The 15,299-nt window shown below is 47.4% G+C and overlaps 1 protein-coding gene across 2 annotated transcripts in view; it reads left to right on the forward strand.

The window, feature by feature from the left end:
- Positions 1–15,299, forward strand: part of HIP1 (huntingtin interacting protein 1) — a 71,137-nt gene that overhangs the window by 17,473 nt on the left and 38,365 nt on the right. Inside the window, exon 1 of one of the 2 annotated variants that reach the window (XM_081889767.1) lies at positions 12,585–12,825. The exons of the other annotated variant lie outside the window; for it this stretch is intronic. Coding sequence (XP_081745893.1) covers positions 12,808–12,825 — 18 coding nt within the window. The 5' untranslated portion in view covers positions 12,585–12,807. Of the gene's footprint in view, positions 1–12,584; positions 12,826–15,299 lie in introns of those variants that run through there. 2 annotated transcript variants of the gene reach the window in all.

Consider the following 15,299-nt stretch of genomic DNA (forward strand, 5'->3'; position numbering starts at 1 on the left):
CAGAAATTGAAGATCCACTTTTGATGGTGCTAATGCTGATCAAGTTTGCAAACAATTCTCTGTCTGCTGGTCGCTACTCATTTAGTGATCTCTCAAGGATGGAAGAATGCATCTTGTTACACTTTGGACCTGTGGTTTTTAAAAGTCATGTTTATTTCCATCTCTGAAAAACTGGCTCATAAGTTACGTTCTGCCAGGGGCAATGTAGACCCCTCTAACTTTGCTTCTGTTTGGGAGCTGTTTGTGATTTATATGATCAAACAATCTCATGGCTGGCACAATCCTGCTAAATATGGTTTTATTTGGCAACATGTATGAATTCTTGACATATTTTGCATTAATATGATCCTTCTTTCCAACCATGGAATATATTTTGTGCTATTCAGGCTTTTTAAGTTTTTTTTTTTGTTATCTTGTATTTTTACTCTTGCCTTTATGATGGTTTCTGTTATGTATTTTAGGTTGGTGTCTTGTTTGTCATACTGTATGTGCTAATCTCATTAAAAATTTATGTAAAAGAAACAAAATAGAGCTAATGATGTACTTGGAGAGGATCCATATTGGGTAAATTTGCCAGTACTGAGAAGCAAAGGGCGTGACTGCATGTTTCTTCCATAAGCTGCTGTCCGATGACTTCCTGTTTTTGTTATTCGTAAGCAGAACTGTGCCCCTTCTGTACATTTTGGACTAGGTAGTCTTAAATCTAAGAAAAAGGTTGGATGACAGGAAGAGGGTGCTGCAGCCACTGGTAAGAGGAGGGAGGTTGCTCTTGGCAATTCAGTGCTTGGATGCTGTCAAATGGGCAGCCGCAGAGGTTGCAAGAACAAAGTTTCCTTTATAAGCTGATCTCTGCCTCTTGCTTCCTCAGATGACCTAGTGCTCCTTCAGAACATCTCCTCCTCGCCAGCTGAGAGGAGGTCTGCTTTTTCCTTACTCAAGGTGTGTCTTGAGAAAAAAATGCAACACAGAGGCGTCTGTAGAGAAAAGTTGGGCAGCCTCCAGCTTTGCTTCCTTCATTTTTGCAAAGATTTGTGACAGATAAAACATCTCAAGTGTAGTCTGTCTGAAAAATGGTAAAGGAAAAGCTTCAGCTGTGAAGTTTGGAGTATGCAAAACTTATGTTCTGCACACTCAAACATAGAGGGGCGAGGAAGTTTTCTGTTGTGCTGTGCACACATGCAATATCCTATTTGAAGCTTCCTTGAGCTTCGGCTGTGTGAATCTGCTTGGCAAAAGCCCACCCTTCTTTATTGTCCATCTCTTCATTGGTCTTTCCCAAGGGGAGCAGTCAGGAGTGAAATGAGCTGGCCTTCTGAAAGAGGCTCACTAATGATGGGGAAGGTCAAAACCCTTGCCATGTGGCAGCTTCCCAAGAAACCTGCACAGGATCATGGAAGGGCAGGGGGCCTACAGCATGCTTGGGTGTGCATCCAAGCAGTGACTACTTTTTATGTTCTGTATAAATATCTCAAAACTTTTAAACTTGTCAAATACAGTTAACTTCAATGTTAGTTTAACTGATGTGTTTGATTGGAAATTGGAAATGTCACATTTAGTTCTAGATCCAGTGTGGTGCAGTGGTTAGAGACCAGGGTTGAAGTCACCGCTGGGCCATGAAGCTGCCTGGGTGACCTTGGGCCAGTCACTGTCTTCTTTTTGCCTAACCTACCTCACAGAGTTGTTGTGGACTTTAATTGAGGAGGGGGAGGACCACCTTGAGCTCCTTGGACAAAAGGGCAGGATATAAACACAATTAATAATGATTCATAACAATAAATTGAATATAGCACACTTACAGTGCAATGTAATGCATGTTTACTCAGAAATGCATTTCCTTAGTACAGTGGTACCTTGGGTTACATACGCTTCAGGTTACAGACTCCGCTAACCCAGAAATAGTACCTCGGGTTAAGAACTTTGCTTCAGGATGAGAACAGAAATCGTGCTCTGGCGGCATGGCGGCAGCAGGAGGCCCCATTAGCTAAAGTGGTGCTTCAGGTTAAGAACACTTTTAGGTAAAGATCGGACCTCCGGAACGAATTAAGTACTTAACCCGAGGTACCACTGTAAATGTCTTTAGCATTGGTGTCATTCCATGTCAAGTGATTCAGGGACTTTTATCTTACCATTTTATATTGCTTTCCGTTTCAGTTTCCTAAAAGTAGTATAATAGAAGGTCTCATATCTTAGTTTTAAATTTTTTATCTCCCATTTTTGAGTTATGAGGGTTTTAAAATTAAAAAAAAAAGTGTCTATTTTGGTCTTGCCAGACTACACAGAGATCTAAACACAGCCCAGAATTGAGATATTCCAAAACTAAAAATACCAATCTCTTCAGAACTTCATGAGCTTTAATATGATATGGCACATGATGGACTTTTAGATTTAAACTTTTAGATTAGATTTGTTCTGATCATTTAACAAGTGTACAGAAATTTAAGAAAATTGGACGACATGTAGTAAAAAAAGTAAATCAAAAATTGTACCACTTGATATGGAACGACCCATTGCAGCCTTAAATTGTTACATTGAAAAATATTCAAAGCTTTACTTAAAAATTATTTTTATTGCAATTCTTGTGCTGTATATGATTCTACCATTCATTGTCAGCCTTCTTCAAACTGGTGCCCTCCAAATGTTTCAGATTACAACTCCCATCAGCCTCAACCAGCTCTGCTTCGGGTGGGAATGGGTTTAGGAAATTACAAGTTCAAATTGCATTCATTCCACCCTTGCTTCAGTTTTCTGTGAATTTGTTTTCGTTGTTTCTCAGACATGTTATATGTTGTTAACCCTGGGTAATGGTCAGTGAGGTCCTGCCTCAAGATCTATGCATGCACAGTGGTGTTAGGAGGTTTTTATGCTGCATATGTTGTGACATATTTTAATGAAATGTTGTATCCCACTGTGAGAACCTTCAGGTTGAAGGTGGGTTATAAATAGCACTATGACTATATAGCCCAGTAAGCTGTGACATGCACCTTCTTCAGGAGAGTCGAGAAATATTCCTGATTCCAGAACTGGAACTCCTTGGCCTCCCTCCCTGTGAAGAATTGCTTCTGCCTAGCTGCATTGCCCAGTTGAAATCTGCATGAACCAGCTAACAGAGGAAACACTATCCTGAGGCCATTAGTATGTTGCTTATTTCTTAGAAATGCAGTGCCTGTTTGTTCTCAATAAGTACATCGTCCTCCAAAGAGCACTCAGTATATTGCCATGGCTTCCTAGTGATGAGTGTACTCTCCTTGGCCTGGGTGCCCCAGTCCAGCCTGTTGCCTCTAGCGGTATCCTGTGCTTCCGGAGACAGCTAAGCTCCCCTTAAGTTTCAGGGATTTCATGAATATTAATAAAGACATTTGCTCTAATCCTATTAGGGAAAGAAGAGGAATGGCAACAAATTGATCTCAGAGGGACAGAATGGTGAATTCATGCTAAGCTCTTGTCCCAGTTGGGGAGGGATGCCAAATTAATATGCCATCCTGTAATGATGCATTGTGAAATGTAAAGGCTCATCATAACAGCTCCCATAGGCACACCCCCAAAGACAGTAAAAAATGCAGGCAGCTATGTTGATCTGTTTACCGGTATTTTATATTACACACCAACAGCATTACACAGCATAATACACAATGTGCTTGGATCAACTGACAGTGATCAAATAGTAAACTGGCAAAGTAGTAGTTAGCATGTTGGGTGTTGGCTGGGAAGCACCGGATTCGCAGCCCTGATTAGCTAGCTTTGGACCAGGCTCTGAGTCCACACATGTTCCAGGTCAAACTCTGGCAGGGTCCCCAAACAGCCTGCCTTCCACCAATATAGCAGCCTCTTGTGCATTCACGCAAGTCCTCTAACCATCCTGCGGTAGCTGGAAGGGCACATACTTCCACCCACCCACTTCCCTTTTCTGATAGCGGGCCTCAAATCTGTTTCAGATGCCTCTAGCCCACATCTCCCATATTGTGTATCAACTAGGAATGTGCTTGCAGGTTGGCTGGAAAAACATATCCAAACATCTCAGGCCTTCTTTCCTCATAGCTAAGTAACCACATTTGTACTCTGGAGCCATTTTTGAGGCTAGCTTGAGTTCTATAATCTCGTTTTGGTGCAGAAAGCATTGGACCAGTGCCTGGCGCCAAAGAAAGTGTGCTGCAAGGAGCACTAACTAGACCAGCCATCTCCTGCTAGTGGAATGGAAGGTTTCAGAATAAATCTTCCTGGCTGCCCTACTTAACACAAATCACTGGCTCACACTATGACCCCACCCCCACCTCCCCATGTCTCTTGCTTGACTCTGTATCAGCCAATCTAGAGGGGGAAACTGGTGCTCTGCTTATACATCTGAAGCAGTGAAATGGTGTGGAGGAAGAGGAGTACCAGCATTTGCCTACGATTTCTTTGCTTTCTGTCGCCTCTTCACTTAATATTTTCCAAAGAAATTGTCCAAGCGAGCATCTGGATTAGGCATTGCCGTCTTTGCAATGATCCTGTGCAAAGCTTGCCTCGTGGCTGCTTGACAAGAACAGGCTGGGCAAACGGAGACTAAAAATAGTCAGATCAATAGTTACAGCATGAGACCTCTGCCTCCATTTCTCCTTCCTTGGGGAAAAAAAGAAGCAATATGTATATTTGACAGAGCAAGTGAGGCAGATTCCTGTAATGCTCTCCTAACCTAAGACTGGGCTCATTGCCCACACTCCCTGGCACAGAGAGAAGGGCACCCACTGCTCTTCATCCTGGGTTGCACAAATTGATTCTAGGCCCCAGTGATTTACCCCTTTCAGGTATTTTCAGCAGTACATATGGCAACCTGCCTCCAAACCCAAGATTCCACTGTTGTGCACATCTGTAAATCAAGTGAAACTCTCTGCTAGGTCCCATTATTGCCATAGAGTTTTGGGGGGGAGGCTTGTACGCTATGTAGTCCAACCAGCTGCATGATGCAGGAAGCTGCCTAGCCTCTACTTCCATGTGAACTCTCTTAAAGTATTTGAAGAGTGCTATCATATTCTGCCCCCGTCTTCTCCAGGATAAACATTACCAGTCCCTTAATTGCAGATAGCATCATCCTTCAACTTACTGTTTATATGGACAGCACTGTCAGTGTCTAAAAGTGGTTATTGTGAAAATGGGGTGTTGGGGAAAGAGCTATACCTGATCTGGTCACATCCAGACTACTGCAATGTGCTTTGAATCGGACTGCCAGCTTGTCTGCATCTGTATTGGAATTGTTTTCATATAAATTGTTTTATCACTTGTGGGTTTGCCATGCTGAGCTCTTTTGGAATGAAGGGCAGGATATAAATATTAGTAGTAGTAGTAATAAATAACATCAGCAACAGCAAGTGGTACAGATTGCAGCAGACTATTTGCTTGTGGGGGCCAGGCAATTGGGGCATATAACATGAACTGTGTATTGGCAGTACAGGTTGCCCATTTACTTCAAAGCTCAGTTTAATGTTCTAGATATTTTAATCTCCTCAATGCTGCTCAATCAGGTTATTTTCAGGGTCACCTACATCTGTATCAAAACTGCCTTAAGATCAGCCTCAAAGGCCCTGCTGGTGGGCTTGCCATCAGGAACTGTTGGATCGATGGGTGTTGAAGATGGTGGATCCTTGCTTTCGTCACCCTTTCCCTCAGTAGGTGCATGTGGCCTGACACTGATGACTTTTAAATGGGCCCAGAATACCGTTTTTCTCCTAAGCTGATTTTACTTGATTCCTTGGCAGTTTTACATTTAACAGCTGATTTAAAAAAAAACTATTTAATGGTTTTCTGCTTGTTTTCCTATTTTTTTATACTGATACAGCTTTACTACTGCTTTTAGAAACATCTCTAGATGTCTGATATATTGTGGTTTTATGGTTTACAATTAGGCTATGAATTAAATTTTATGTTTTTAATGTGTTGTGAGCTGCCTTGGGAAGGTTAATCCCATAAAGGTGACCTTTAAATATCAGAATGAATTGAGAGACTGCATATTGTGAGTTGAGATGCAGATGAGCAGGCCCATTGAAATGAATGAACCCAACTTAGCAATGTCCATTATTTTTGGTGAGTCTATTCTGAGTAGGACTAGCATGGGATGCAACCCCAAGTGCTAAATGAGCAAAGCCGATGAGTGGAGGCTTCTCTGCTTTCTCCAACTCACCCACTAGTTATTTGTGTGTTTGGCATGAGTTCCTCCTAGGAAGCCTTGACCGTGATGTGTAGGGTGCTGTCCTTTTTCTTCACCAAAGAGTTGGTATCCCATCTGTCCTGAGAATGATGCAGTGGACTTCAATTGCTGGAGAGAACAGATGTGCTGAAGGAGGAGCAGCTGCTTGGGGAAGGGCTGTGAGGGGAAAGGGAGGACTGGCAGCTCTTCACTGAGTTGTTGTTATGCAGCTGCTGCTTCTCTTTGTCATCTGAGCCAGGATAGAATTGCTTGAGGGCAGAGGGCACTTCCTTGCCTCCACAGTTGATCCAAACCTTGCTCACCCACCTCCACTCCCAAGGCTGTATGGTGGCAGGAGAAAGCTGTGAGGCAGCTGCAGAAAGTGAGTTAGTGTGGTCATGGGGCTTAAAGTAGTTGCCCCTTCTCTGTTCAAGCATGAAAGTGTGAGCCTGCAGGGACCTCTTCTCTCTGTTCCTCTTGTGACCCTTTCACCACTTCTCTGACTGACTACTTCCTCTCCCTACGTTCATCTTTTTCATGACTTTTTCCATTTTCCTAGCTCAGAAAAACCTGGATCTTGGTGTTTGGTCCTCCCCCTCTTGGTCCTCAGATCTCTGTATGTGGTTCTGCATCTGTGGCCTCTCAGAACTACCAGAGGGTGTCCAGCCAGAACATTTTCCCTTTTGAAATATGGTAGAGCCCTCCTTTGTTGCCACCTAAAAACAGAGGCATTGGGAGAAAAAAGCAATTGACACAGAAGAGGCTTTCCATAGTATTTTGGGAAAGTGCTTGTGTCTTCACTAATAAGTGTACTGCTCAATATTATTTGTTTGTTCCTTCTTAGTGAGACTGAGTCCACCAGACATGGATGCTGTCCCAGGTAATAGTACAAGGTGTTAATGCAGCATACTATCAACAGACTAGTAAACTAATCAGTCCCTGTCCCAACCCACCCCCCCCACCCACCCCCCACTCCATACAAAGACTGCTGGATACTCCATTGCCTGTAGTAGCCACTCCAGCCCAAATCTATCAGCAGTGTTGGATAACACTTTAATGGTTGCTTATATCTCCAATGGGAATGCTAAAGAGTAGCCTTTATCCACCACTACAGCTTTGATGCTCATCTCAGGATGGATTTCTCCTTTGAAGGGGCTGTGCTGAGCTCCATGTTTGTGACCTCAAAGGAAAAGAACTGGTTTCTTTCCATTAACTGTAATTATTTGCATGGTCATCTGTGTAATCTCACAATCCACCCTCCATCCCCGCTGTGCTTGCTACCTTAGCCTGCTCTTGGTCAAAGCTTCGTAGTTACACGCCTACCGGGTAATCATAGGTGACAAGTAATTCCATGTAGGCAAGTGAGTGAGCTGGCAGAAGGCAGCAAAGCATTTAGTCCTTCCTCTGTCCCCAGTACAGAAACCTGAGTGGCTTTGCCAGAAAAAGTGAAGGCCCTTCCTTTGCACCCAGAATAGGAATGCAGTAGGATGCTAGGAGAGGAACGGAGTCCCCTATCCCTCCTCTGCCAGTGCTCCAGCAGGCTAGTAGGCATTTTTGCAGGCTAGTAACTTTTGAGGGCTTATTAACAAGGGTACTTTTTACATAGCTGCTGCATGTGGTTTCAGAGACAGCATCCATGCCTCCTTGAGAATAAACATGGAGGGTGGGGGAGAGTGGCCCACCAAAATGCTGGCCCAGCTCCAGAAGGTTCCAAAACAATACCCATGCAGCAGATGCAGGAGCTATATGTATGACTGCAAAGACAACCACAATTCATGCACCTCAATGACAGGTGAGCCACCTGTTTTTCCTCAGAGAAGCTGGCATGTGATCTCCAGGCAGCTGCTAGAAGCAACCCTGCCTAGCCAGAAGTCAAATGGTATCCTGTGTCTTCAAACAATTCTCCTGACGCAGATACCTTGAAATCTAGAAACGTTACATGGCCCATCTACAAGGTTGGCCCCTGGGAATGAGAAATGTTTCCCCCACCTCCCAAGCCTAGTGGCAAGGTGCAGGGGTGCTTCACCACTGTGGCTGTTAATGAGGATGTTTTCCATCACTGTTGGGTATGGAAGCCAGGTTGTGCAGCTCCATAGGCTGCTTGAGCAAAATTGGGGAGGGGCCTCTGTCTTCTAAAACAAGCCTCCTACATAACGTCTTGTCCAAGGCTGCACTGAAACGGGATTTATTTATTTTTTGCACCGCCTGCTTAGGGAGAAGCTGGCTGTTGGCCCACTTGGGATTTCACAGCAAAGGAAACTGCATTTCCACCCAAACCCTCATTTAGCCCAGCTTGGCGTGGGAGCTTTTGCTCTTGTTCTGTGCTACTTGGACAATTTGTTCCTGTTAGCTGGAAGCCACAATAAGCAGTAGCAGCACTGCTTTTTCTTAAGATGCTTGAGGCAGCGGGTGTTGCTGAGCATCCCCCAATACTTCAGTTGCAATAATGAAGCAGAAGCTGTCTGACGCCTCTTTTTATATAGAAAAAAAAAACCCCACACAATTCAGCTGGTAGATTCTAAAGCTGCTGGAGCTGCCTTTTGCTCTGCTCTCAGCTTGAGGAATTGTAGAGTTTACATCCCTCCTGAGGCAAACTTCCACTTTTCTTGCCTAACCTATGATTCATATGTTTCTGAATGTGAACTGCAAGTAGATTAGGGGACCCAGGTACACATTTGGAAATCTAAGAAGTTACACAGTTCCTATTTGACAGAAGGAAAAACTAGCAATGCTCAGAAACACCCCCCCCCCCCAAGAAATGTAGAACATGAGAATGGGCCTTTTATATAGTGCCCCATCTGTGGAATGCTCTTCCAAGGGAAATAAACCTGGTGCCACCCTCAGGTTTGGGACAGCAGGCTAGGACACTTTTTTAAACTCAGGCCTTTGGTAGCTAAGCTGGGCCTCTGCAGGGGTGCTAACCCCAACCATCCCCCTTATTGGCTTTCATTAATTGGATATAGCCAGGTATTGGTGGCTGTCACCTTGCTTGCGCTGGCTTCCTGGTTCTGCTCCTGTTCTTGGAAGGCAGTGTCCCATCAGTTTTTATAACAGACTGATGTGTGCGCTGTGTTGCCTCCAAGAACCTAAAAGGCAAATCATGATATTAAATTCCTTTTTAAAACTTCAATCTGTCATCTTTAAGTGGCTTTGTTCTTGACTGCACGTATGAAATTCCAAAGGTTTGCAGCCTGTTGGGTGGGAGAAAAAGCTCCTGTAGATTTCATTGCCACAGTACATTGTGATAGCTTTCAAAGAACAGTAAGAAACATTAATAGACATTATGACTATATTGTTGGCCATAATAGCTCAGAGCAAAGCCTCTGTATTTAGAATCGAGATAGCTTCAATTATGGGGTATTGGAAACCAAAGGGGTTCTTGCCCATCTTGCCCTGCCTATGTGAGCTTTCCTGTAGCTCCTGGTGGGCCACAGTTGGATGCAGAGGGCTGGAGTCAACCAATTCTTTGGCTGACACTGTGTGGCAAGTTATGTTTTTAACAATCACATGCCACTCAAAAATGAGTTAGGCGAAAATATGAATTAAAGGTCCAAGTATTTAAGTGTATGGACTGCACTGATTCTGCTATCCTGCTATGCAAAAAGGAGCTGTTATCCTTCTTAGGCTTTGTGTCCTTTCCTGTCACTTCCAGGTCTCTCAGAGGGGAAATGACTTAGCACTTGGGGTGGGAAACACAAAGAGAACCGGAAATCAGCAATGTGCAGTTTTGCAGGACTGCATTTTGCAATCAGATGGGCGGTGTGTGCGCTGGGAGAGTGTGGTGGGCAAGTGACTGCAGTGTTGAGCTTGTCATTACAGTGCTCATGTAGGCTTCTGTGGGATAGAAAGAGAAGACCTTGAGGTACCAAGTCCCTGGGAGTCTCCTTACAGTGCAGACTGTGTAGGGCCACCAACCTAGATGGCTGTGAATGAGGATTAGACAAATTCATGGAGGAAATGGCTATCGATGGCTAACTAGCTACAGTAGCTATGCTGTGCCATTGTGGAAGCAATAATGCTTTTGAACACCCATTGCTGGAAACATATGAGGGTTCTTGTTGTGCTCAGGCCCTGCTTGTGGGTTTCCCCAACTGGGCATCTGGTTGGCCACTGTGAGAAGAGGATTCTGGGCCACAAGGGCCACTGGCCTGGTCCAGCAGGACTCTTCCTATTTTCATACACAGTCACTGTGTCAAGGCTTGCTTCTTCCATTCAGGTGACTTCTGCCCTCAATTCTACTTTTGACCCCACCTCAGCTTGCCTGCACTTCAGATCTCATCCTGCAACTTGGTGTGTGTTTTAAGACCAGTTTCTAAGTTTCCAGTTTCCAAGTTGGCTTACAATTAAATCCACATAAAGGTGTAATATGATAAAGGCTAATGCTGGTGGGCTGTTGTGGGACAAGCCCCGTGAGTTCCTTTGTTTCTATTCAGTGGTGATATGGTCCAGGCTTTTCAGAGGAAGGGGCCAGAAGGCTCTTGTAGTCCCCTTCCACAAAATTTTAAAGGAGAGGCAGGGAGGAAAAGGCCAAAGGTCAAGTTTATGGAAGCTTTTGCTTTTGATTGCAGGTTGTGAGGGAAAGGAGCATGTGAAGAGTGCCAGAGTTCACGGAAACAAAACCAGCCCTGCTTTCTTTATCAAAAAATTTCTATCCCATCTTTCTACATCATTCTTTCAAAGGCTACTATGACAATGTGGTCTTATTGTCAGATGTCAAAGAGAACAACAACTACCAGACTCTTAGAAGACATCTGAAGGCAGCCCTGTTTAGGGAAGCTTTTAATGTTTGATGTATCACAGTATTTTAATATTCTTTTGGAAGCCACCCAGAGTGGCTGGGGAAGCCCAGCCAGATGGGCGGGGTATAAATAATAAATTATTATTATATTATTATTGTTGTTGTTGTTGTTGTTGTTATAGGGAGTGTTGTGCTGGGCCATCTTTTGTTCTTTGTAGTGACTTCAGTGCAGATATGGTTTCAGTTGAGCTGCTAGCACTGCAAAGGGCCTCAGAGGCAGGATGAACACCTTTGTCTTCTTTTCCATCCAACACTTGTGAGGAGCAATAGGAGGTGCTGCTAGCGGAACATTAATCTGAGAGGGGTTAATGAGAGAAGAGTGCCTGCTTTGTCCACAGAAGGGCCCAGGCTCAATCCTCAGCAAAGGTCCCTGCTGAAAACCCTGGTTAGAGCTGTTGCCAGCCAGTAGTGAGCTATATGGACCCAGGGGCCTGGCACCCCGCACCTGGAATACCATGTCCAATTCTGGATGCCACAGTTTAAGAAGGATGTTGACAATCTGGAGCATGTACAGTGGAGAGCAACCAAGATGATCAAGGGTCTGGAAACCAAGCTTTAGGAGGAATGGCTGAAGGAGCTGGGTATGTTTAGCCTGGAGAAGAAGAGACTGAGAGGAGATATGATAGCCATATATCAAGGGCTGTCACATGGACAGTGGAACAGCCTCCCATGAGAGGTGATGGCCTCTCCTTCGCTGGAGGTTTTTAAGCAGAGGTTGGATGGCCATCTGCCATGGATGCTTTAGCTGAGATTCCTGCATTGCAAGGGGTTGGACTAGATGACCCTCAGGGTCCCTTCCAACTCTACAATTGTATGATTCTATTTCCCCAGATGAAATTATTATTATTATTATTATTATTATTATTATTATTATTATTATTAATAATATCCCACCCATCTGGCTGGTCCCCAGCCACTCTGGGCGGCTCCCAGCAGGACACTAAAAACAGAATAAAACTTCAAACATTAAAAACTTCCCTAAACAGGGCTGCCTATAAGAACTGAGTAAGCAATTGATGGGCAGCCTAAAGATTCTCTAAGCCAACCATGACATGCAGAGAGAGTGGAGGTGATGGAGTTGGGAGACGGTGGTGGGTAGAGGACTGGTGCGAATGTGGGTTGGGGGCTGATCCTCCCATCATCCCAATCCTCCTAACCTCAGGCTATCCTTTCCAGGCAGTCCTGGGGGAGGGGGGGAGGGACTGCTGCTTGGGAGTTTCGCTCCTCTCCTCGCCATCTCTAGGCTAAGTGGCAATCCTCCGGGGGGCGGTGAAGCTGCCTGGCCGGCGCTCTGGTGACCCCTCCAGGCAGCAGGAGGGTCTCTACCCGCGTGGGCGCTGCCGCGCAAACTCCTCCTTCCCGCCGCCTTGGCTGGGTCTGTGCCGGGCCTGGCCCGGCGGGCGGCCGCTGCTTCTGCACGGTGTCTTCCTTTGTGCCGCCTGAGCCGGGGGGGGGGTGGGAGAAGCCCTGCCTGCCTGCTTCCCTCCTGCTGCCCTTCCGGGGAGGGGAGGGGAGAGCTGGGCGGGCGCGAGCGAGCGCCGGCGGCGGCCTTTTGTCATTCCGAGCACACACGCAGACGCGTCCGCGCTCGTTCGCTTGCTCGCTCACTCCGGCGCTGCGCCTGGGCGCGGCGGGCGGGCGAGCGGCGCAATCCCACCGCCGGGGAGGGGCGGCCGTGGGGTCGCCACCATCGCCGCCGCCCCCTCGTCTGGTCCTCTCTCTTGGAAGGAGCGCCGCCCTGGGCATGGGCATCTCACCGTAGCTGGAGCAGGGAGGAGAAGAGGGCGGGAGAGACCCGCCCCGTCGCCGCCACCGGCGGCGGCCCCAGCAGCAGTAGCAGCAGCCTCCGACCATGGAGGTGGGCAAGATGGTAAGGGCAGGGCACCACGAACCCAGGCGGACGGGAGCCGCGGAGGGCAGATGGCGCCCGGCTTTGTGAGAGGGGCGGCGCCCGGGATGCTCCCCGGCAGGAGGCAGGCGGGATGGGGGCGCGGATACTCTCTCTCTCCGGGGTTGCCGGGCTTGTCACCAGCTCCGGGTGGGGTTTCAAGAAGGGAGAGGAGCGGCTGGCCGGGCGGTAATCCAGCGCATTGTGTGCCCAGCCGCCACTTGCCGGAGAACCCTCGGGGCGCTCGGCTCCAGAGACTTGGCACTGGAGGAGGTCCAGCGCCGGAGGACGGGGTGGTCCTCCCCCACCCCAAGCCTTGGACACCGGCTTGCTCGAGGTGGGGCTCGCCTTCTCTCCCTCCTCCCATTTCCTCGAGAGGAGAGTTGGAGGGAGGCGCTTGTTGCTGCCTCCGTTGTCCCCGGTTGCCTCCATCTATCGAGCCTTGCAGGGCTCGGGAGCCTCCACCCGCTTTCCCCATCTCGGGAGTCTCCTTGCGGCGTCTACCCAGCCTGGGTTAGGACATACCTAGCGGGGAAGCGCACAGAGCCAGGCTCTGCTTTGTTGCAGTAGGGAGAGAGCCGCCGCCACCTGTCTCCGACTGAGCGAAACACTCGCTGCCGGCATTGTGGGCGCGTCCAGGACCACCATCCCTCCCTTCCTCCTTTTGCGGGTGGATCTGGGCCGAAGGGGGCAGGGCGCGACCTCGAAAAGGGTCAAGTTGGTTCTGTGCAACAGAGAGTTCCCCAGGGCTGCCTTTCGGAAGCAGCAGGAAAGGCTTTGAAGGACTCCCGCCGGGAGGGGGGGCGTGTTGGTGTTTGCCTCCTGCAGTCACAGCAGTTGAACCCTACAGAGCCGGGAAAAGGAGCTGTTTTCAAGCAGCAAAAAGGGGCAGGCTTTGGTGGGGGGAGTTAGCCCACCTCGTGGGGGGGGGTTGCGAGCTACTGATTGGCTGCCAGTGACATCATGCTACCTAGACAATTCCCCCTCCATCCCTAATTCGTGCTTTAAGAGTAGCGGGTTTCTGGAGCATGGTGATAATGCCTTGAGGGGAGCCAAACTAAGGGGTACTTGCTGGACCAGCAACCACAGGTAGTCAGGGAAGTGGCAGGTGGTTGGAGAGGAGGCAAGAGCTAAGAACGAGCCCAACACTTAAATGATCAGATATAAGGAATGCAGCTCAAAGTAATAGTCATGATTCCACCAGTGTGCTTAACCCCAGCTGCTTAAACAAAAAGATTGCAAGGTATAAGACGGTTGCGCAAGGGGGAAAAGGAGTAATACATTCAAGAGGAGGGATTGCATTTTTCATTCCTTCCTGTCTGAATTTGACACACTGAAGGGCATGGGGGCTGCTGTAGTTCAGTGGCAGAACAACTGTGTTGCATGCTGAAGGTGCCATCCCTGATGGCATCTCCAGGTAGGGCTGGGAGAGACCCTGGAGAACTGCTCCCGGTCAGTGCAGACAGTCCTGAACTAGACCACTATATCTCTTGGTATAAAGCTTCTTCCTACATTCCTAGAGGCAAGAGGGTGTGTGAGAGCTGTTGACTTGAGAGTGACATGAGGGAGAGAAAGCACGCGCGCGCGCACACACACACACACACACACACACATTCAGGGCTTCCTAGCTCCAGTCCAGGACTTCCACTCTGAGAGAGGGGCAGCTCATCACAGTCTGAAGGGCTGCTGGGAGCAGCATCTTCTGAGCTGTCAGAGAGGGCAGATGCACCCGGAGCAGGGCTAAAGACTTTCATGGCTCAAGCTAGGAACAGCAAGCTTTGAAGGGTAGAATAATGAGGCTGATGCTGACCTGTTGGCAGGGAAGCCACTCTTGAGATATGCTGCAGCAGCCTCTGAAAGAAGCTGAGGGTGAGCTACCGGTTTAAAATGATGGGTTACCCCCTCAAATAAGAGAAATTGATCACTCCAAATGTTAACTGATGGTGGAAGGGTAAGTGTATTCAGATTATTAAGGGATGTTTCAGTTACACACACACACCCTCTTGTAAATGACCTACCTCTTCCTTGTTTGGGGCAAGTGAAATCTGCCTCTTGAGGAACCTGGAAGGGAACAGTCAATCTCCTTTCTGCTTTTTTTTACTGCCATCAAAGAACCCAATTGCTCTTCATTTCAGTGCCTGAATTGCCTTCATGATAAGGGGGAGTGTCCCTGTCTCAAAGTCACTGTGTGCTTAGAGCTTGCTTGAATTCTGTCTGGGGGACTAGAAAGGTGTGGCATTCCCACTCCACATGGGAATGGGGGAGGTAGTGCTGTTGTTTTGTACAGAGGGGTGGGGGTGGTCTTTGGGTTATCCAGATGAGCCCGTAGAAGTGCTTTAGGTTTACTAGCACTGATTTGAATGCTTCTGAGAATTTTGTCTCCCAGTTAGTTTGGTGTGACGGTTCCTGAGATGGAGCAGCGGGTTTGGGCTTACATTTGGATACTGTTGGATGCC

This window comes from Podarcis melisellensis (assembly GCF_964234715.1).
Source record: "Podarcis melisellensis genome assembly, chromosome: 15".
NCBI lineage: Eukaryota > Metazoa > Chordata > Lepidosauria > Squamata > Lacertidae > Podarcis > Podarcis melisellensis.